At 37.7% G+C, this 23,779-nt stretch overlaps 1 protein-coding gene across 1 annotated transcript in view; it reads right to left on the reverse strand.

The window, feature by feature from the left end:
* Positions 1–2,329: 2,329 nt before the first annotated feature.
* The window catches only part of PCSK1 (proprotein convertase subtilisin/kexin type 1), a 41,212-nt gene continuing 19,762 nt past the window's right edge, over positions 2,330–23,779 (reverse strand). The window contains exons 8-14 of the mRNA XM_049647635.1: positions 23,270–23,482; positions 20,677–20,777; positions 10,978–11,211; positions 8,098–8,255; positions 6,649–6,782; positions 4,950–5,111; positions 2,330–2,707 (exon numbers count right to left, since the gene is read on the reverse strand). Coding sequence (XP_049503592.1) covers positions 2,330–2,707; positions 4,950–5,111; positions 6,649–6,782; positions 8,098–8,255; positions 10,978–11,211; positions 20,677–20,777; positions 23,270–23,482 — 1,380 coding nt within the window. The remainder of the gene's footprint in view (positions 2,708–4,949; positions 5,112–6,648; positions 6,783–8,097; positions 8,256–10,977; positions 11,212–20,676; positions 20,778–23,269; positions 23,483–23,779) is intronic.

Consider the following 23,779-nt stretch of genomic DNA (forward strand, 5'->3'; position numbering starts at 1 on the left):
GCACTAAGAAAGACTGACAAAAATATTCTATGTCTGAACAATATATTCCAGGTTGGAAACATTCAAACATGACTTTATTTAAATATTAAAGCTTCTCTAGAGTGAACCTTTGGCTACAATCCAATGAGTGGGTTGGGGGTTTCAACCAGGAAAAGATATTATTAGAAGGATTAAAAAAAAAAAAAGCTTAATACAATTAGCATGAGAGTAGGAAAGGGGAAAGGATGAGGTTTTGTTTATGACTATGTATTGGCCTCTCTGGGCCTTAGCTTTGTTTTTTAGTTGAAAACTTATCTAATAACTCGTTGGTCCTTTTTGGCTTTAATACTTTTTGATCTACTTCAATTTTCAAAGTCTGTCCAATACTCTATATTGAATAACATGTGAAAATTCCAAGGATAGTGTGATACTGGAGTTCTTTTAGGAGAACATCCTTGAAGCATCATGGTGATTGCTCTGCACATACTTTTATTCTGCACAAATGCAAACTGTAGACGAGGAGGTGAAACATCGTCTTATTCACTACACTTCAAACCATAGCAAGTGACAGACTCTAGTGTTCTCTTCCCAGTCTAGTTCAATGTAGTTAAGCTCCTGGTCCAGTTCATGTGTGACATTATGAAGTTCAAACTTTAAGAAAGAATTACAAACAGCAGACTCAGTGGGAGAATGCCTGCATCGTAGGTGACTGGAGCTTTTGTGAGCACATAGAGAATGGGAATCTAGAGGTTGTCCATTAATGAGTTAGTGTAAATGAGAATCCAGGGAAGGTGAGATTAAATGAATATGTCAAACTGGATTTCAGAGGTACTTTCAGGGGTCTAAAATATCATTTCCCCTCACCTATAAATTAACTAGATCATGGCAAGTTCTCATTATGATTATCACACAGATCCTACCTGGAAGAAGTAGAGGATTTTTTTTTTTCCTTAATGCATTTATACTTTATGTAAGTTTGTTTAATGCAGCAGTGGGAAAAATAAAATGCTTTTTGGGTGTTGACCAGTAAGGTAGCCACTTTAAGCAACATGGAGCAGGGCACCTCAGGGACCTGGTACTCTCTGGGCAGCTGCTGTTCAGCTCTAGCCAACTGTTGCCAGGAGGGGAAATGCTTCTGAGAATCAAGCTTTATGTGAAATTTCATATTTTTAATAACCACTCATATGTTTAAATCATTTGATGTGCCAAAGGAAATCTACCTGAGGGACAAATGTGGCCCATGGACTGCCAGCTTGTGGCCTCTTGAGCTGAATATTGGAAGCAATTTGGTAAGATTTTGGATACTATCAGCTGTAAGACTGGGGAAGAGCCTTTAGTGGCAAGGAATGAACACTCAGTTTTAAGGATCCAGAAAAACCTGTTCTAATGAATACAATTTAAAAACAAACAAAACCTACCTTTGGCTCTCCCCATTATAAATATTTTCCTATTTTCATTGGTTCCTGGTGTTATGAGTGGTTTCCTGTGATTATTGTGAAAAAATATGACAAGGGATTTGCCAAATCCCGAGTATAAGTTTATTCTAAGTAGTATAATTACTTCTCTCAGTATTCAGATTGTGGCTGAGGAATGAGATAGGTAATGAAAATATAAGAGGAAATAGGGAAAGGCCAGAGCACACACCTTAAGTCCTAGTCACCTTTAGGTCCACAGAGGCCTCTGCGTAGCACACCAAACAAAGAAAAATGTTCTAAAACTGCTCAAACCAGATAACACAAATTTTGAGAATTGTTTCTGGATCTAAATTACTCAGTTTCTCTCCCAAATGACGAAATCGTCATTTCCTGAATGAGTCGTACTTTGGGGTAGAAAAGCCAAGGGTATGGGTCTAATCGGGAACTCTTTCATTAGAAACTTTCCAAACCTACCTATGGCATCACAGTTCAAAGAACCGTGTGGCAAAGACAAGGGACAAGTTGTAGGAACAGTTTTCTTCCCTCTCATTCTTTGCAGATTTACTTCTTCAAATTAATATGTTACCCAGGCGATGGCATTTCTTTTGAGAAATGAAATCGTGGCTCAAGGAGGCATTCTAATGTGGTATGAGGACCACAAATGAAATGAACTGTAGCTCCAGAAAGAACAAAGCATCTCACTTGTGCAAGCAGGGAATATGTGTTTTGAAAGAGTCATTATCAATTCAGAAAGTTGGATTTTCTACTTGAGCTCATCCCTTTCAAACACCCAGTCGGGCGAGCAAAAGCAAAAGTACCACAAAGGATATCATAAGCATAAGAATCAATGGCAAAAACAACCACTTCAGACACAGGCAAAATCTAAGGGGAAGGAAGAAGCATGAATATTTCCAACTCAGGACTCCACACTTATTTTAATTTTCTTCCCTCAGAATGTCCACCAGAGCTTGCAACAGCCGGTCATCTCTGTGCTTATAAGGTTTCGTGTTATAGAAAACATCAACATAGTCGTTATATAGACTGTCCTCGGACTCTTTAAGCTGGGAAGGCTTGTTCAACTTTTCCAGGGCTTCATAGAAAGTTTCATAAGGGATGTTGAGCTTTGCACTTGGAGGCTTCTTTGGTGATTGCTTTGGGGGTGAGTTTTTGTTGAAAGCACTTTGAAGGAGTCTCAGCATCGCCTCGGATGGGGCTGCCTCTGCCAGCTCATTCCTCCTGTCCCCTGTACTGTCGCCACTAGGGCTTTTTGACACGAGGGGGTCCTTTTTCGGGTTCTCTTGTGTGGGCTGCTCCTAAAACACAGAACGCCACCGACAAAAGGAAGAAGATTCATTATTTAGAACCTGGCAAGCCAGCTGCAACACATGTCCACTGCACACTTTTTTTTGTTTGTTTTTTTCACTGCACACTTTTTAAGAAACCCTTTGAGAAGCAGAGACAGCATGAGGCTTAGAGACATACTAACTTGGGCTTCAGTCCTCATTTTTGCATTTACTCATGTTCTCCTGGCACCTGTTTAATTTCCCTGAACTTCACTTGTAAAATGAGAACAAGAGTCTTTCATTTCTGGTGGTTCTGAAGACTGAATGGGATCATGTATATGTATTCATACCTTATTGGCCTGCTGTACTTGTCAGCCTTCTATAGTAGAATTCATTTTAGGGAATTTAATAATTTTGAATTCCTTAATTTTAATTTTAATTCTAATGAAAGAAAATATTTTTTAAAATAATACAGTTTCATCCTATGGAAAGTAAACAGTTTACCATTCCCACTGCCTTTCCTCCCTGCCCATGTTTTGGGAAGAAATTGATATTAAAATATTTAATAACTCATACAGAAGACACCAGCAATGCTTCGTGTGAATGAAGTTTCCTGGAGGCCCCTTGTTCTGTCATCAGCTACCCTTTCAGCCACTGAGTTTGTTTTGTTTTGTTCTGTTTTATTTCATTTCATTTTATTTCATTTTTTATTTTTTATTTTGAGGGGGGTGGTTACAGAGAGAGAGGGAGTGAGAGAATCCCAAGCAGGTCCCAAGGTGTTAGCACAGAGTCCAACGCAGGGCTCTATCCTACGAACCTTGGATCATGACCTGAGTGGAAAGCAAGAGTTGGATGGGTGGCTCAGTTAACAAACTGAGCCACCCATGTGCCCCTCAGCCCCTGAGTTTTATAAAGGGGTCTTGGGAGAGGCCAGGGTGATAAGCCACGTGGGGTGGAACTGGAGATATCAGAGAAGCAGCTCTTTGTCAACCAGTGTGGAAGTAACTCAACTTTTTAACAACTGTAGGGTCTGATTCATACCCCTTAAGGAATCTTGGAGGGAGAAATACCCATAAAGTCAACTTGCCTCTGGGACTGTGAAGAAAAGGCCTCTGGGGTGGGGGCCCCCAAGGGGGCGGGGGTAAGCTGCTTTGCAGAATGTAAATGGAACCAGAATCTGAGCTGAGGACTTCATACAACTAGTTTATAAGTTTCTTACATAATTACATCTTTATATCTCCCAAAATACCCATCACTGAGCCAGACTTCATGAAAGGTCATTCTGGAAATTCTGATTACCTACCTACTACATCTGAGGCACTGTGCTAGATGCTGGGGGATTAAGAGATAAACAAAATGTGGTGTATGCCCTCTGTCTGATAAGAGAGAAGCCAGCAGCCTCAGTAGGCTGAGTCTCAGTAGGAACAGGAATGACTGACTAGCTATCCTATGAAATTTTCTCAGAGAAATTGAGACTGTGATTCAGTGGCTTCCCTGAGAGCTGCCAAAAAAGTGTCAGTTAAGGAATTAGTAAAGAGAAGCCTACAGGATTTGGTCACTTGAGCCTTAGTTTTCTTTCTGGAAAATGGACATGCTAAATGTCTGTCTTCTCTAGGTTACAGGGATTATTGGTTGAATGAGACAATGTAAAAAATACTTGAAAAGTATGTGTGATACAGACATTAGGCATATGTGATCATGCATAAAGATAGCTCTTTTTTTAGGGGTGCCTAGGTGGCTCAGTCACTTAAGCGTCCAACATTGGGTCAAATCATGATCTTGCAGTTCGTGGGTTCCAGCCCTGCGTTGGGCTTTGTGCTGACAGCTCAGAGCCTGGATCCTGCTTTGGATTCTGTGTCTCCCTCTATCTCTGCCCCTCCCCTGTTCATACTCACTCACTCACTCTCTCTCTATCAAAAATAAATAAGCTTTATTTTTTTTAATTTTTAAAAAGATAGCTCTCTTTATAATTTGATATGTCATACATTTTGATACATGTAAGTTGATATGTTATAAATTCTCATGTTAGAGAATTTCATACCTTTGAATTCATCAACTTTAATCTCTAAATTCTGGACAAAAGAATAAACTTAAATAATATGAGGGTTTTATTTAATGGCAAACAGTTTGGCACTCTCACTCCCTTTTCTCCCCACTCACGTTTGACTTTCTCTCTGTCTGAAAATTAGATACAGCTCTACTCACTACATTGTCTACTACAGTTCAAAGAAAGATGTGCCAAGAATGCTCAAGAGAACAGAGCCACACAGACCTCCCCCGGATCCACCATCTTCTCCACCCCTCTTCTGTCATTCTGAACGGTGTTGTAGGATGTGTACACACGAGGCTGTTTCATGTGTTCTGGCTGAGAAGAGGTCCCATGAAAAATCAACTTCCAGTTGACAATTCTTCCTTCATTTTGCATTCTTCCAGACTACGAATAAGCATACACATAAGTTTAGGGTGTATTCTGAGAAATTTCAAACTCCTTAAAAGTATCTGTAAAATCTATTAAAAATTCTGTACATGCCATGTGTAGAGCACTATGTACAAAGAAGTAAATCATTGGATTCACTGTTGTCATGAAAATGGACAGTTTATAGGTTCGAGGATTTAAAGACTGATTATTTGCTTCATTTAATTAAAAAAGCAAAACTCTTTATATGAATGTTCTTTTCTATTCTTTTCCTGGAAAGTTGACTGTACTTTCCATAAATAGAATTATATTTAGTAATTATCAGCTTGTAGAAACATTCCAATGGAGAAAAAGCCTCTTTGGAGTATTATAAATAGACTTCAGTATTAATCAGCACTTAAAAACTGTAGATTTATGGGAAGAGTAATAATTTTCTGAGGCTCAACAGTTATGCCAAAAATAATGTGCTGAAATCTAAAAATATCTAAAAAGAATATGAAAGTGTAGGCTCAGATTTTACAGACTTGATATAAAATAGTCTTATCTTGGTAAACAGATTTTTCTTAGTTTTTTAAAGATGAAATTGAGTTAAAGAACGGAGGACAAGTTCAAGAATAGAACTACTTCCTAAGAACATTTTCTTGCTCTCCCTATGAGAGCAGGAATTTTTACAGATTCTGGTTCTAAATCATAATTTTTGCAGTCTGTAGGAGAAAGCTATTCTCAGAGAGAAAAATGTAACAATGACTATAGAATTTGTATTAATTTAATGGAAATCCTTAGGAATTTAAAATAATTTCTTTTAAAAGAGTTATCTAGACTTTGAAATCTGATGCTGCTGAACAGTTCTATCTTGGGAGAACTCAGACCTGAAACACTGTTTGTATATGTGCTCAACCTGTAGAAAATGCTGGAGAAATGATGCAAAAGTAGATAATTCAGCTGTATTTAGCTTTTTGCTCAGACACTCCTTACTCTATTTTTGTTACCATGAGTTACAATTTTAGAAAGATATCAGAGTGTTAGTAAACAGAGTGAAAGAGAAGTGAGAAATGCTTTTCAGTTTGTTTAATAACTGAAGCAAAACAAAACAAAAAAGTCATATTAAATAAGATTTCTTGTGTAACAAGTCAATAGCCACTATAGTAAGAAGTGGTAAGAGTTTCTTCATGTGACCCCAGCAGAATGTCATAGCAAGGCTGGTATAGCATTTAACTGTCTTTGTAAATAGAGGTAATTCTGGTGTCTGAGTAGGTCATATGGCTGGCTGCATTCTGACATTGGAACACTTGGATTTGTCACGTAGTCTGTAACATTATTAATACATCTTTTTTTTTCTTTATTATGGTATGGCTTATTTATTTAATTATTTATTTAGTCAGTCAGTCTATAAAGCCAAGTGGGCAGGGATTGAAACATTACACCTTTTCTTTACTTTTACTAGAGAGTGACCTGAACGCCTTAGGACCTTGATTAATGATGATACCAATCTTCAAAGTACTTGAAAATGTTTAAAAGTGAGCCTGTGTTTCTATATCTTTTCATTCATACTTACCATATCCGTAATTCGCAAGGTCCAGGTGCCTATGGGATTCTCTCCCCATGTGTGAACAGACATGAAGTCCCAATTCTTAAAACCATTAGGAGATGTATCCCGTTCTCTTTCAGCCAACAGTACAGTGCTGGTGCCTATTTTCAAGGGACAAATTCAAATTAATGAATGTTCTAAATGTGCTGAGAGTAGGATACACTTTAGCAACTAATAAATGAAAATGAAAACTGGGAGAGAGTTGCCCTCCTAATTTTCCCTTTTTTGTATAAGATCAGGATAGAAACATTATAAAAAAAAGTTTTTACCCATAGAAATTAGCATATTGCCTGGCATATAATAAGTTCTCAGTAAATATTTTGGTAAAATAATAATGAGTATATTGATTTTTTTTTTTTTTGAATAAGGAGAACTCATAGAACTACATTTACAAACTATGGATTCAGAGACCTAAAATACATTTTAGTGGAACTATCATTTTGAAATTTAAGAGGAAGTCTTGAAAATTTATTTGGTGCCTGTGCCTATAATCTAGTGTAGGCATAAAAAAATAAAGCTATATTAATTTCATAATGTCTTGTCATCTAAAAACTAGTAGTGGGATTTAACTCTAAAATTTGAAATCCAAGTTCTTTGTAGATCTAGATGAAAGGGTCAAGTGATCTGTAGGGCCATCAATGAGAAAGCATTCCACTCATATTCAGGCCAACTCCAAGATAGCTAGAAAGCATGACTCCAAATCAACAGTGTCTATAGTCTAAGAAGTTTATATCCTGGAAGGAGATGACAGAGGGAGCTCATCTTTCCTCATAACTCACCTATAGAAATTGAATTTAGTCTAGTGAATCCTACTAAAAAATGAAAGAGTATTAGGATAGCATTTCCTGGTTGGATTAAAGTTTATGGTTTACAACCTCTTCCCTATCCATGATCTCATCTGAGTTAGTACTTTCTCAGGAAAGGGCAATTGCCTGTATATTCTATCATATGGCCTTTGCAATGCCATCATGGAATATTTGTTAGTCTTCTCAATATTCTTTCATGGGTCACAAGTCCTAGTTTTTTGGTTGATTCCTTATATGTGTCTGATATATTTGTCAGCTTTATTAATTATCAGAGTAACTTTCACTAATATGTTGCCTAAGAGAAATGAATGATAGATCAGTGACCTGGGAAAATGAGCACAGTTTGAAAATGTGTAACTCCATAAAGTTTTATTAATTGGTATTATTTGAATAGACCTCATTCTCTGCTTATCTAAGAACCAGTAGGAATGAGTTGGCAGAGTTCTGATGCCAAAAAAATTAAAAAATAAGCATATTTTCTTAAGTCTTGAAAACATCTATTGGGAAACTCAGCCCTATAAAAAATCATTGATTTAAAATCATTCAATATACTCTTTAAAATTTAACTAAATGATTTAGAATAGAATTTTGAAATTTTTAAAAAGTTTACCAGCAGCAGAAGTGAGTGTAACATGAAGGTCTCCTCTTCGGGAATATTCAATAGTTGCTTCAAATTGCACATGTTCCAGGGACTTGATGGCATTTTCTTGTTCTTCACAAGCTCTTGTTGGAATTTCAATGATAACTTCTCCATTACCTTTCAGGGCTCTAAATACATTTTGAACAAAATCACTGGATAAAGTACATCTCTTCTTCTTTGTATTTTATGCAAATACATACACATCAGTCTTGACTAGATACTCAGCTAAGCTTGTTGTCTCTCCCTGTTATGAGTAGAACAAAATTCAGGAGTAGCTAGAAATAATGTGTAGAAAATGGTAAGGTTTTTACAGAAATGTAAAAAAAATTCTACAATTTTTATGCATCATAAAAGACCACAAATAGCTAAAGTAACCCTGAGAAAGAACAAAGCTGAAGGCATTCCACTTCCTCATTTCAAAATATATTTCAAAACTATAGTAATGAAAATAGTATGGTACTGGCATAAAGACAGACATATAGACCAGTATAACAGAATAGAGAACTTAGAAATAAACCCAAGATTATATGGTCAACTGATCTTCAACAAGGATGCCAAGAATAGTCAATGAGGAAAGAGCAGTCTGTTCAGCAAAGTGTGCTGGGAGAACTGGATATCCATAGGCAAAGTAATAAAATTGGACCCATATCTAACATCATACACAAAAATCAACTCCAAATGGAGTGAACACCATAAGATGTGCAATTGTAAGTCTGGAAGAAAACATAGGAAGAAACTTCATGACATTGGTCTTGGCAGTGATTTAATGGTTATGACACCTAAAGCACAGGCAACCAAAACAAAAGTAAGCAAGTGGGAATACATCAAGCTAAAAATCTTCCTCATAGCAAAGGGAACCATCAACGAAATGAAAATACAACCTAAAAAATGGGAGAAAATATTGCAAACCGTATATCTGATAAAGGGTTAACCTATAAAAAATATAAGGAAACTCCTACAGCTCAATAACCAAAAAATAATAATAATAATTAATAAGCTGATTAAAAAGTGAGCCAAGTACTTATATAGATATTTTTCAAAAAAGACCTATAAATGACCAGCAGGCATATGAAAAAAATTTCACCTTTGCTAATCATCAGGAAAATGCAAATCCAGACACCTGTCAGGATGGCTGTTAACAAAAAAGCAAAAGACAACAAGTATTGAAGAAGGTGTGGAGAAATGTGAACCCTTGCATAATTGGTGGGAATACAAACAGTGCAGTCACTATGGAAAATAGCATAAAGTTTTCTCAAAACATTAAAAATAGAACTATCAAATGATCCAGCAATCCCACTTCTGGATATTTATCCAAAATAACTGAAAACAGGATCTTGAAGATATCTCATGTTCTTTTTAGCACTATTCCTAATAACCAAGATGTGGAAACAACCTAGATGTCTATCAACAGATGGAAGGTTAAATAAAATGTGGTAAAACACATATAATCTTTAAAAAGAAAAGATATTCTGCTATATGCAACAATATGGATAAGCACTGAAGATATTATGGTAAGCGAAATAAAGAAGTCACAGAGAAATACTGCATAAAATTCTACTTAAATGAAGTATCTAAAATAGTCAAATTCATAGATTCAAAAAGTGGAATTGCGGTTGCCTGGGGCTAGGGGAAAATGGAGTTGCTAATCAATGGGCATGTAAGTTACACAAGATGCATAAGTTCTAGAGATCAGTTGTGCAACAATTGTACTTAGAATCAACAATAATGTATCGTATACTTAAAAGTTAAAGAGGGTAGGTCTCATGGTAAGAGTTCTTACTACAATAAAACAAAATAGAAAAGAAAAGAAAACATTTGGTGAGGAACAGAGATACAAGAATATAGTGCTATTTGGTGTGGAATAGAATTTAGTCAGGTTTGCCTTGGACCCATCAAAAAGTGGTCCATTACTGAAATGGGCCCTCTTAAGAAATGATATTATCTCCATAATGAATGTTCCCCAAGGCTCCCACTCTCGGATTTTTTTGTGAGTGGGTCTTTTTTTTTTTTTTTTAGTTTTGAAATGTATGATTTACTTATTTTTTTAAAGTTTATTTTTGAGAGAGAGAGAGCACGAGTGAATGAAGGGCAGAGAGAGAGGGAAAGAGAGAGAATCCTACACAGGCTACACGGAGCCTGAGGCAGGGCTCAAGCTCACCCTGAAGTGGGGCTAGAACTCACCTGGTGTGGGACTCAAACTCACAGCCCATGAGATCATGACCTGGGCTCAAGTCAGATGCTTAACTGACTGAGCTACCCAGCCACCCCAATGAGCAGATCTTTAATATAATCATGGTTTCCTTGAAAGAATCAACAAAATAGTTATACCAGATTCTGCTTCTCTGGCCAGATCTGGTAGGCTGGATGTGTTCTTATGTAAAAGCAGCATGGTAAACGATCATTCATGGAAAAAAAAAAAAATCATGAATCACATAGGACTATAGTGTGAAGAGAGGCTCTTCTGGAAATGGGTTTTGGATAATACTGATTGGTAAGTATTACATATAATCAATTCTATGATACATTTTTTAAAAATACTTTAACATCTTTGACTTTGGGATTAATCTTAAAACTAATAGCTAGTAATAGTTTAATTGGCAATGAGTTTTCTTAGTGATATATAAAACAATGAATATAGATAGGCTAGGAAAGGAAAATGGAAATATGCTAAGTTGACTTGCAGATTTCTGATCTTTCAATGATTCCCATGGGCCCACAGGGAACTATGGCAAATGCTCCCTCCATCTACTTCAGAGGGTAGGTGAGAAAAAACATTGGGCAGAGTGACAAACATCATAATCAAATAGTGCCATGGGCACACATTTGTTTAAAATTCCTGAAGATACTTACCTGGGCTCAAATTCATTGTCCTTTACAACACACTCTTTCTTCTCAGGCACACTGGTCCAGGTCCTGGGATCAGCTAAATCCACCAGAGCTTTGGCATTTAGCAACCCAAATCCAAATCGACTATTCACCATCAGGCCTGCTCCATTCTTTTTCCATCCAGGGTTATTGGCCAGTGGGTCATACTCAGAGGTCCAGACAACCAAGTGCTGCATGTCTCGCCATGTAAGATTTGGACTGGAGGGGAAATGACCCAAAATATTTTTCAGGGACAAAAAATGATGTATCCTTGAAAAAGTAAAACAAGTATCTTCTTGTTTTACTTGTAAGCAAAGTAAGTAAAGTTTTACTTGTTTTACTTGTATCTTCTTGTTTTACTTGTAAGTAAAACAAGTAAAAAAAGTAAAAACAAGCATCTTCTATTTATAGATAATGAAGTCCTTTTTGCAACTATACTTTTATTGTTGTATTTCTTTTGGTGTATCTTTTCATTTGGAATTTAAAATACAGTACTGAAAGTTTCTCTACATACCATATAAATTAAGCTCCTATTATAAGTAAAATTTGGGTTTCAATATTGTAGAAATATGTAATTTTGTCCCCGATTTTTACTGGAACAAAAATTTTAAATGACAAAACTTCCTTTGTGTCTCTGTTTTCTGCTGTCTATTCACAGCCTTGGCACTTTCCACATTATGCACTCACAGATGAGGCTTTGACTTCCTTCTTAGGAAGACTCAGATTTTAAAGACATAGCTTGGCTCCATAGTCTTAAATATCTTGCCTCTTTTCTTTATATATCAATGTTAAGAATACACTTATCTTGATGAGCACTGAGTCGTATGTGGGTTTGTTGATTCACTATATTTTACACCTGGAACTCATCTAACACTGTATGTTAACTACACTGGAATTAAAATTTAAAACAAATTGTCAAACTCTTAGCTACTTAACATTACTCTTGCAAGACACTATGCTGAATACTGTGGAGATATCAAAGGAGGTGATTCTTATCTTTAAGAAGTACACAATCCAGCAAAAGAAGTAAGCTTTTCTATAACTGTAATGTACCTGTTGAATACTTTATTCATGGCATCATGTGTTATAGGAATTTAGAGAAGGAAGAGCTCTGGGGATGGGAAGATCTAGGAAAGCTTTGCTAGGAGGAAATATTTTATCTGAACTTTGAAGTTTGGGTAGAATGTCAAGAAGTGAAGAGATAGAAAAGGGATGAGGCAACAGAACAAAACCTACAAGGGTGAAAATATAGGATGTGACCAGAATACAGTGAGGTGTTGGTTTTCTAGAACAGGGAAGAGGTGATAGGGTACTGAGCTGGATGGTGAGGACCTTGGATGCCAGGAAAAGGAGCTTATGCTTTATCCGTTGGGCAACCGGGAATCAAGGATTTTTGAGCAAGGAAACGGCATAATTAGAAGTCTTGATAAGATTAATTTATCAGCAATATAAAGATACATCAGAGATACTTGGGATTTTTGGATCTATTATAATAAAGATGTAGCCTTCCCAGATCTTTCTTTTTAAAATTTCAATTCTCCTCACATGCTCCTGAACTCCTTTATCCTTCTTCTCCCCCCCCCCCCACCTTTAATAGTACTCTTCTAACATACTGCGTAATTCATTTGTTTTGTATATTTTAATGTCTGTCTCCCCTGCTATAGCTATGTAGGAAGGGTTGACATTTTTATCTATCTAGTTCTCTGATGTATACCATTCAGAAGAATGCCAGGCACAGGCGATATGCTGAGTTAAATATTTGTTGGTTGGATGACTGAATGTGCCTAAGTATTAAGTAGCCCTAATAATTTTTAAACTTGTGGCATTTTGTCATTAGATTCTTTTAGGATCGGAAGCTTTTCCTTAGCTTTGAGACCTGCATTGTTTCTATCAAGCCAATCAAGCATTATTTAATAAATAAATACCCAAGAGTTTTGTCCTCAAGTTTTATATCTTAGCACTAGGTTGTGAAACAACCATCAGGGGAATCTGGCTTAATTTGCTATCTTTTTCCTCAGAGCCCAAAATGTACTGGTTAAACAGTCCCCTGGTGACAAGAAAGAGGCAACACACATCCTTAAACACTGAAGAGTCTGGTTCTTGGTTAAAATTCCACATGTGATTTTCAGGTTTTTTAGAGGCATGACAAAGGCTTTACCTGGCAGGCTTTATGGAGAAACTTCCCTCCCCACACCAGCCTAGATGTGGTCTCTAAAAGGAGTTGCCATCAAGGACTCAGGCCCCTACCTGGTTAGGTATATTTACTTTACCACCCCTTTTGCCTTCATTCCTAGGTCTTCTTATCTGAGGCCAAGGGTAGAGGTCTTCTTCAGACCTCTGGACTCTACCCAAGGCCTCCTTATGGGGAGAAAGGAGGACACCTTAAGATACTTCTGCCCATTCTGACTCAGTACCCAGTACCATACTCTCAGCCTTCATTCCTGCCCCATCCCCACCCCAGTCAATAAAACTAGCAGGGCCTTATGTTTGGGCTCCCTCAACAGTGACATGACTCCCCATGTCTGTGCTACTTTACCTGCCATTCAACTGGCACACTTTTCCATGGAGGAAAATGGAATAGGAGGAGGAGTTAGCATTTTTTTCAGATTTTAGACTCTTGTTTAAAACATTGTAGTAAGCAGTTAAAGGCTTAACTCTTTCATTTTGTATTTATTGCTTTAATCTGCTATTCTGACACCCAGCAGCTTAGTTCTCTCTCTCATTTCAGCTCCTGACAAACATAACACCTAACTCTAGTGAGTGACTGATGGAGTGCTTAGAAAGACTCCAGTTCATTGATTCTTATGGGCCCCAGACTGCTTGCATCATAGTTACCTGTTATACTTGTGAATAGTGAAAATTCCTGAATTCCACCTAAACCTATTGAATCAAAATATCTGAGGGTAGGACATGATTTTGATATTTATATTTCAAAAAACTGTCTAGTTAATTCTATGTCATAGCTAAAATAATAGGAACTGGAAGAAAGCATACAAGCGTATAACCAATTAAGACAATTGAAAGTCTTTTCAAATCATGGGGTTGGAATAGGGAGTAATAGAAAGCACATCAAACCATATTTTATACCAAAAAGACCTGTGCTGTCTCAAGCAAGTCACCTCATTTCCCTGAGCCTGAGGTGACTCATCTGTAAGATGAGAGGGTTGAGTATGATAATCTCCAGAATTCTTTCCTATTCATACCTCCTATCTGCCCAGTATCATAAATACCTTATTTAGGTAGTGTTTCCAAGTTGGCCAACCCACACTAAGGAATATTAATTGACTAATTAATAAAAATTAATTATCTTAGCAGAAATGGCTATTTTCTCAGTATAGGAACCAATTCCGTTCTATTAAGCATTTTATTGAAATTCTTGCTTCCTTCCAGTTTTTTTTAAGCTTATATATTTATTTTGAAACAGAGAAACAGATAAACCAGGGGAGGGGCAGAGAGAGAGAGAGAGGGAGAGAATCCCAAACAGGCTCTGCATTGTCAGTGCAGAGCCAGACTCAGGGCTTGATCTCACAAACCATGAGATCATGACCTGAGCTGATATCAGAGTTGGATGCCCAACTGACTGAGCCATCCAAGCACCTCCTTCCAGTTTTTGAAAGGAAGTTTTAGGTAAAAGCTTTTAACCTTTGTTGTCAGTGGGAAACACATCAATTTCTCATTTGGACCATCAGTGCAAGCAGGTGTGTATATGGAGGTTGGGGTGAGGAAGTTTACTAAGGAGATATAAGGCAGGGTTATGAAATCAAACATAAAGCATAGACTTTCTGTAGCAGGTAATTTATTTTCTATTTAGGTGCAGGCTTTATTTTTAAAAAATTTTTAACCTAATCTTTGCAAAAGATTCAGGGGAACTTCACTGTCATGCAGTTAGGAAAATTAAGCTTGTTTTCCTAAAGGGTTATTCTCCATTTATGTGATCGCATTTCATAAATGAAAAGAAACTGCTAACAATAGTGCATCTCATTCCTGACAGCCTTCCTTTGTTAATTAGTGCTCAACAGCATCCACAATAATTAAATTTTTAAAAACTGCATTAGGTTGCTAATCAAGGATATGTTTATAGAAAATAAGGAATATGGAATTAAACATTGAAATTAAGCATTGCTTCTAATTAGTGTAGGTAAAGTAATCTAGAGACAAAATTCTAAAGTGAAAAATCTTACAGGCTACCTGGTTCAGCCTCTAATCACATGTAAGCAAACCTAGATATTAAAGATTTTCTAACCTGGACACTTTCCAACATTTCACAACCCACTGAGTCAAGGATTTCTTTGATGTGTTTTAACCAAAAGTTCCATTGCAGCATCGAAATCGAATCCTATTTCCCTTTCTCTAGCCTTTAATGAAAACAGATTAGTTCATCTGGATGTTTAATACCTCCAGAGGTATAAAAGGAGTCAGTATTTTACTTCAGAATTTTTGTTCTTTATTAAAAATTATTCTGATTCCTCTGCTCTCTCCTCAGAATAACTGAAGCTATGCCAATTAAGTACCCTATTGAGCATCTTTACAACCATACCTAGATGAGATTGTAGGAAAATGCAATTGTAAAGTAACTCTTTACAGAAGTTGTTTCTTGAAATTTAGTTAAGGTACTCCCAGCACTAAAACTAGCTGGGATCCTTGTTAAAAATGGGGATTCCCAGGCCAAATACCAGATATTTTTGAATCTGAGCACTGGCATTAGGACTTGGGAATCTGCCTATTAAATAAATCCCAAAGGATTATGCTGCTGTTCAAGAAACACTCTTCTAGGAAAGAAAAACATTCCTCTACACATATTTGAGCCAATACCTATTCTTTCTCCTCCGTTCTCCTCTTCCCATTCCCTGGCATTCCAGCTATGTCATGTTTAATGTTTAATGTAGTATAATAGGTAATCCTCTTGTGGCAAGGAGTCTTTTATGATAAACTCACAAGCACATGAGTTATGACAGTCCTTTATCAGCATCAATCTTCTTAACACCTCTTTCTTTGAGGGTCTGATGGACTGCCATGCAACATTTCCTCTCCCTTGCAGGCCTGTGGGAGGCAGTGTAATATGTAGTAGCAGATAGCACAGGCTTTGTGGTCAGACAGATCTGATTTTGAATCTGCTTTTGGGATCTTGGTTACATTTCTCAACCTCTCTAAGCCTCAAGTTCTTCTTTTATAAAATGCAAGTAATAATTTCTTTTTCAGAAGGCTGTTGTAAGGGCTAGAATTAGTATTGTATACAAAGAGGTTAGCACAGTGTCCAGCTCATAGTAAGAACCTGACAAATACTGAAGGTTATTATTCTTGATAAATTTAGCCCACAGTTGTTCTCCATAGTTGATCCTTGAGGAGTGACCCTTGGTTAAATGATTTATCCCAATCTTGATTGTCTAGAGGCACTTTTAGAAATTCTGCCATTCAACAAAAACAGACACATAGACTAATGGAATAGAATAGAAACCCCAGAACTAGAGCCACAAAAGTATGGCCAACTAATCTTTGACAAAGCAGGAAAGAATATCCAATGGACAAAAGACAGTCTCTTTAACAAATGGTGCTGGGAGAACTGGACAGCAACATGCAGAAGGATGAAACTAGACCACTTTCTTACAGCATTCACAAAAACAAACTCAAAATGGATAAAGGACCTGAATGTGAGACAGGAAACCATCAAAACCCTAGAGGAGAAAGCAGGGAAAGACCTCTCTGACCTCAGCCGCAGCAATTTCTTACTTGACACAACTTCCAAGTCAAGGGAATTAAAAGCAAAAATGAACTATTGGGACCTCATGAAGATAAAAAGCTTCTGCACAGCAAAGGAAACAACCAACAAAACTAAAAGGCAACCAATGGAATGGGAAAAGATATTTGCAAATGACATATCAGTCAAAGGGCTAGTATCCAAAATCTATAAAGAGCTCAACAAACTCCACACCCGAGAAACAAATAATCCAGTGAAGAAATGGGCAGAAAACATGAATAGAAACTTCTCTAAAGAAGACATCCAGATGGCCAACAGGCACACGAAAAGATGCTCAATGTCACTTCTCATCAGGGAAATACAAATCAAAACCACACTCAGATACTACATCATGCCAGTCAGAGTGGCCAAAATGAACAAATCAGGAGACTATAGATGCTGGAGAGGATGTGGAGAAATGGGAACCCTCTTGCACTGTTGGTGGGAATGCAAACTGGTGCAGCTGCTCTGGAAAACAGTGTGGAGGTTCCTCAAAAAGTAAAAATAGACATACCCTATAACCCAGCAGTAGCACTGGTAGGAATTTACCCAAGGGATACGGGAGTACTGATGCATAGGGGCACTTGTACCCCAATGTTCATAGCAGCACTCTCAACAATAGCTAAATTATGGAAAGAGCCTAAATGTCCATCAACTGACGAATGGATAAAGAAATTGTGGTTTATATATACAATGGAATACTACGTGGCAATGAGAAAGAATGAAATATGGCTTTTTGTAGCAACGTGGATGGAACTGGAGAGTGTTATGCTAAGTGAAATAAGTCATACAGAGAAGGACAGATTCCATATGTTTTCACTCCTATGTGGATCCTGAGAAACTTAGCGGAAGGCCATGGGGGAGGGGAAGGAAAAAAAAATGGTTAGAGGGAGGGAGCCAAAACATAAGAGACTCCTAAAAACTGAGAACAAACTGAAGGTTTATGGGGGGTGGGAGGGGTGGGTGGGTGATGGGTATTGAGGAGGGCACCTGTTGGGATGCGCACTGGGTGTTGTATGGAAACCAATTTGACAATAAATTTCATATTTAAAAAAAAGAAATTCTGCCATTCAGAGTTTCTGAAATAATCATCTTGGTGTAGACAATTGAATAGAGTTCAGAAACCTGTCTATTTGAGAACAGATGTCTCACTAATTTCCATGTACTTTGTCAGGATGTATATAAAATGTAAGCTAGAGTATGTCTATCTTATTGACAATTGAATCAAAATGAAAGGAATTAAATTCTTATTATATGCACCATGGATTCCTAGTATCTCTTATATTATGAACGGTGTGAGAAGCTCATGGAACCCACAAACCATTCCTTCAGGAAAGTGCCATACACATACTTATAAGCAATTCTGCATCTAGTTTCAATGAAGTTCATGAACTGCTGGTAACTTATTTATGTTATTTCATAGCAACCCATGAAGCTCCTGCTTTAAAAAATATTCTATTAAAAATTAACTGAAGTTAATGAGGCTAGATCATTCTTAGATCATTTTCTTCTTGCACAGAAAAAAGTTTGAAATTTTAGAAATCAGAGGTTATAATTTTAATTTTCAGTTCTTACATGAAATTAATATTACATCTGTTCATTGAGATAGGTGTTTCTACTATACTGGTCACTAGACAAGGATGGGTTAGGTCTGGATACTTCTATTTACATGCATCTGATAAGTGTTGGGTAGAAAAGACTTAAAATTTTAAGGATAATTTTTTTACAGCTTCCTGGAACTAACAGCTTATATTCTCAAATCACAACTATCATCAGCCTATTTCACCATCTGTGTGAAACAGCTTGCTTTCATTTGACCTTATTTTCTTCGACTCTGGATGTTCCACCACCAACTTCAGTAATTCGTGTTGGATGACACCTTCAATTTTCAAAAAGGAAGAAATTTGGAAAAAAAAAAAAGATCTGATCTAACCCTTCCCTTTTAGAGATAGTAAATTGAGCCCTCAACTGGAGATTAACTTGCCTGAGGTAGGGATATGCCTAGAACTTGAAGCCATGTGTTCCTTGAACTTTTGAGTGCTTAGATTATTTTTCCTTGAATTTGGGTTGAATCTGCTGATGCGAGTCTGACCTTGTGTTCATAGACTCTGCCTTCTGTCCATTCCTCTCCTGTTACAAGTGAACTCAGATTCTCAATGCAGCTCTTCTGCTGGGCCCCAGAGCTTCAAGTTTCCCTGTTTCTGACTGAGCCCCTGGATTTTCTCTTCCCTTACCAGACATCTTCCCAGTCTCTCCAACTAGGTAAATTCTTGTGCAAAACTTCCTAGGCCTGTCTTGCTTAGCCACTGTGGCCATCTCATTGCTGAGATACCACGACGAAACCACAACTTCACAGGTGGCCCCAGGGCTCCTGGATCTACGTTGGACTTTCCAGAACAAATACTTAGCAACTTCAGAGTTTTTCCAGCCATGGCACAGGCCAAGGTGTTCTATTTTTCTGCTATTATGAACCTCGTCTACTGAATATGATGTGAGGGGAATGCTTTGTTCTTTCTCTAGAGAATACAGATGTTCTTCTATGATAACCGTCTTATTAGGAAGGATAACAGTAACTTGCAAATTTAACCACCTCCTCTATCATGCAACCAGAGCACCTGACTTGATATTGAAAGTTTTCTTGCCACCAGAAAGCAGAAACAAGGACAGATAAAAAGCTGTAGATACACAGTGTGCAACAGTTAGATTTTTTCCTTTGTATTAAGAGTTGTACTATTGGGTAACCAATATGAGGAAAAAAATAATGCCAAATCCTTTTTTAACATCATACAGTAAAATTCCAGGGGAATTTAGAATTTAGATATGGCAAAGGAATCATAATAAAAGACATATAAATAAATGTTAATCTAATTTGAGGTCGTAAATATTTTTCTGAGCATGAAAGCAAAGGAAAAAGTCTTAAAGATACTGACAAATATAGGTGTATATATACTCATTTCATTGCAATAAAAATTACATATAAGTAAAATTAAAAGGTAAATGTCAAGCTAACCAAGCATTAATAGCTTTTCTAAACTAAGGTCATAAAACAAAATCAAGGTCATAAACAAGCAATCACAGGTGATAAATGGCCAAAGAATATAAGATATTGAGCTTCATCACTAGTGAAATAAAAGCATATAAAGTTGAGATACCATTTTGCCCTATTAAAATAGCAAACATTTTAAAAGATAATAAAAGTAACTTTGGTAAGGAAACTTGCACTTGGACACAGTATTGACGGTAATGTAAAATGATATGGTCTTTCTAGATAGTAACTTGTCAGTATGTAGCCAAATCATTAAAACATGCATGCCCTTTGACCCAGAAATTCCAATCAGGGGTGTTTATCCTGAGGAAATTATCAGAGATAACAACCAATATTTATGGACCACAGTGTGTATCTAAACATGATTAGATGACTTTAATATAATTCGCATTTATATAATGGGATACTACAAACAGATAATTCTGTTTTTAATTTTCATGTTTCCTGATATGTTAGATCAGCTCTAGGATTGGTTTATATAATCTGAAAAAAGAGGGATGTTTTATAAGCTTATTGTTCCTAATACTGCCCACAGGAAATTATCTGGACAAAGTCTTTCCTGGTGGGAACAAACAGAAGTGAGAAGGCCTTGCAGCTAAGTGGAAGAAAAATTGGGAGGAAAGCATGAATTTTTAAAGGTCAAAGAACATTGATTTAGCCATGAGAAAGTGCTCTTAATATATTATAGGGTAGATTTTAAAAATTACAAAATTACGTGTATACTAAGTTCCCAATTTTGTAAGTGTGTGTGTGTGTTAAATCTACATGGAGATGTTAACAGGAAGAGGACTTATATTTTAATAGTTTTCTAAGTTTCCTATTGTAAGCATAATTGAGAAAGCAATATATGTTATTAAAAAGAAGGAGAGGCAATAAAGGTGATTAGAAGTTTTCTGGGCCTTACTTGGCTTCCAGCGCCAGAGCGAAGATGCCAGCAGCCAGGGGTGCTGAGGCTGAGGTGCCCGTGTGGGTCTCTGTGCAGTCATTGTGCAGGTCGGCACTGGTCTGGGTGGCATCCGGGAGGGAAGAAATGCAAGAGAGCATGTGAGGAGTGTTCTCCATCCCTGGGGGTTAACCATACCTAAGGCTGCATCTGCTACGATCAGGAAACTCAGCTGATTCGATTCCCTACTTCCTCTGTTAAACCATAGGCGGATGTTTGCCATCTGCTGATATTTTAGTTCACTCTCCTCTATATACAACTTGTGTATAATTCTGGCATCAAGATGCCTTTTCTGGGGATGAAGTACTCCCACTATGAATATTTTCTGAGATTCCCAAACGAAAAACTGTCTGTAAAGAAGGGACAGTTTCAAAATCACTGTGAATCATGCTGGCCCATTAATCATCAGGTCCATTGTGTTTAGTCTGGCATATTTAGAAATTCTGCTTCATGCAAAATTCCCATTTGCCTTCAGATTGACATCTGACTGTCTCTTCAGCACGAGGATGTAGAGCCATTCTGATTTTGGCCACTTGAACTACTTGCACAAATTTGCTTAGTATGTATGTAGTGTGCACTCACTGTTGATATCATCTGATGGCCATGAGTTAGTGTCCATATTTGCACTATGATGAAAATGGTGTTTTTCAAATAAATGAAAGGTGTGTCAGACTCTGATATGGTTACAAATTGTAAAACTGCTATTCAGTAGATGTGTCCCATGGGCACATGGTTTCCCCATGTGGTTTCCCCATCTGTAGAATGAGGTTGACATTTCCTGACTCATATTCTGAGGATGAAATGAGATCCTGTCTGTGAAAGCATTCTTACACAATATTACTGCACGTAAGGAATTACCCAGGCTAATTTTATCTTAATGAAGAGGTTGCCAAGACTGAAGGGAAGAAACCAGAAAGACTTCCAATCAGTCTGCCTTAAGGACCATAGCACTGCTGGTTGAGCAAGTAGTTGGGCCAAAGGATTACTAACAAGACACCCACCCAGGCTCCTGCACTATCGTTTTTAGCTAGAGATTTCAATGTGTGGGAGGGAGGTGTAAAAAAATAATTTGTTCTATTATCACCTCCTTTGGCTTCCCACTTTGAGTCGCTGAATTTCTCAAGTTATGGTGGCTCTGCTCCTTAGAGGGCTGCGGAAGCAAGGTTGTCCTTTTTCCCTATTGACGCAAGTAAGCCCCCAGAGATGACTGTGCTGAGGAAAAGGTTTGCGTAAGACAAAGGCTATGTTATTGCAACCATCTCAAATAGAATCCACCAGCTGTCTCTCCTATGGCTGATTTACCTAAGGAGAGAACTTTACAAAGATGGAAACTCTTCCTCCTACTTCACAGCATAATAGCTCAGATGAGGGACAGTCTATGAAATGGTGACTGAAATGTGTAACAGGCCACTTTCTGATAAGCAACTTTAGATACCCCTAGGGACAACAATAGGGACTCTGAATATAAGTGGGATACATGTCTGCTATGCCTCTTTCAAAGGCTATAAAATATACCTGTCATAAAGATTTTCTGGGTAGAATATCACCATCTATTATTTGAGTAATTGAATATAAGGGCATGAGAGGGAGGCCAATGTTTCAAGTTGAGGCTAGAGGTTTACTGTGTAAACTAGAGTAAGTTGCAGAAGCAGGCAGAGTTCCAGAATAGTGATCCTGTATGGAAAAGAGAACTAGCAATTTTTTTTGAGACACCATTAATATGAATCTTACACACATTCTAGTGTCTAATTATTATGGGGTTCACCTACAATCTAATTGAATCATGACCTATTATTTCATAGAGATTAGAATTTAGATACTTTAGCTAGATGGTTCTTTCTGTATCAGGAGTTAAATTTGGGACCATACAGTTTAAAATTAAAAGTACTTCCCTTTGTTTGCAAAGCCCCCGAATGGCCCTTCATCACTGTGCCCTTGAAGGGAAATCCAATAATTGCCCTTGGCAGTCTGACTCATGGAAGTGAAGCCACAGCCAAGTGTGGGCTGGAGATGCTCTCTGAGCATATAACCTTCCTGAGCTGTTTATTCAGATGCTGAGAAGTTCATCTCGGGGGAAATTTAGACCGTTATTTTCCTGCAGGTTATCCATTCATAGGAAACATAGCTATTGTATGTTCTGTATTTTTATCATCTGCTAAAGGGCATGTTAGACCATATCCCTGCTATTAAAGGATCAATAAGTACAAGGGCGGTGAAGCCCCTACAACCCTGTAATCTCCTTTAAGGCTGTTCTCAGGGAGGCATCACACAAGCAGAATAGATATTTTGATTCTTGGCTGTATGTAATGACAACTTAGTGGCTTCCCAGGGCTGGGTTTAAAGATGACAGAGAGGCAACATCATCTTGGCAGAGGCATCATTATCCTTGAGAGAGAAAACTCCCCAATAGATGCCAGCCTTTCAGGTGAGCAAAGTGTGAATCTCCCCAGCTGAGTCATCAAGCAATTTTACCAAAGGTACTGACCAAAGGATCTTGTCGAATGCAAGCCCTGCTCCCCTACCTAAGCAGAGGAGTTAGACAAAAGCAACATACGATTCGCTGGTCGGTGTAATCGCCACTGCTGTATGAGGTGGCCAGGGTGGAGGAGCACTTCTCAGCATACCAGGGAGACAGGCCTTGCTGGGAGGCGCTGCTGATGGAGATGGTGTAGATGCTGTCTGTGTAGCCATCACAATCACAGTTATCTCCCTGACGTCCCCCGTTCCCAGAAGCCCAGACGAAGATGGAGCCCTTTCCTTGTCTTCCCTAAAAGAAAAGCCAGACTATATCACATCTATCATCTGTTGGGATCACTGTCACATCCCCATAAAATCCCCAACAAATACATGCATGAAGTTCCCAGAGACATTTATTTGGAGTCTGTTTCAATGCCAGGTGCTCCAGCATCCGTGCTGGAAATCTCACAAGACTTCATATTACAAGCCACTGGCCTATGGCTCTGCTATTCCTCCTTCATCTGGGCCCTCTCTGGGATGAGTCAGTGAGTGCTTTTCTCTTTCTTTCTTTCTTTCTTTCTTTCTTTCTTTCTTTCTTTCTTTCTTT

This window comes from Panthera uncia, assembly GCF_023721935.1.
Source record: "Panthera uncia isolate 11264 chromosome A1 unlocalized genomic scaffold, Puncia_PCG_1.0 HiC_scaffold_17, whole genome shotgun sequence".
Classification (NCBI taxonomy): domain Eukaryota; kingdom Metazoa; phylum Chordata; class Mammalia; order Carnivora; family Felidae; genus Panthera; species Panthera uncia.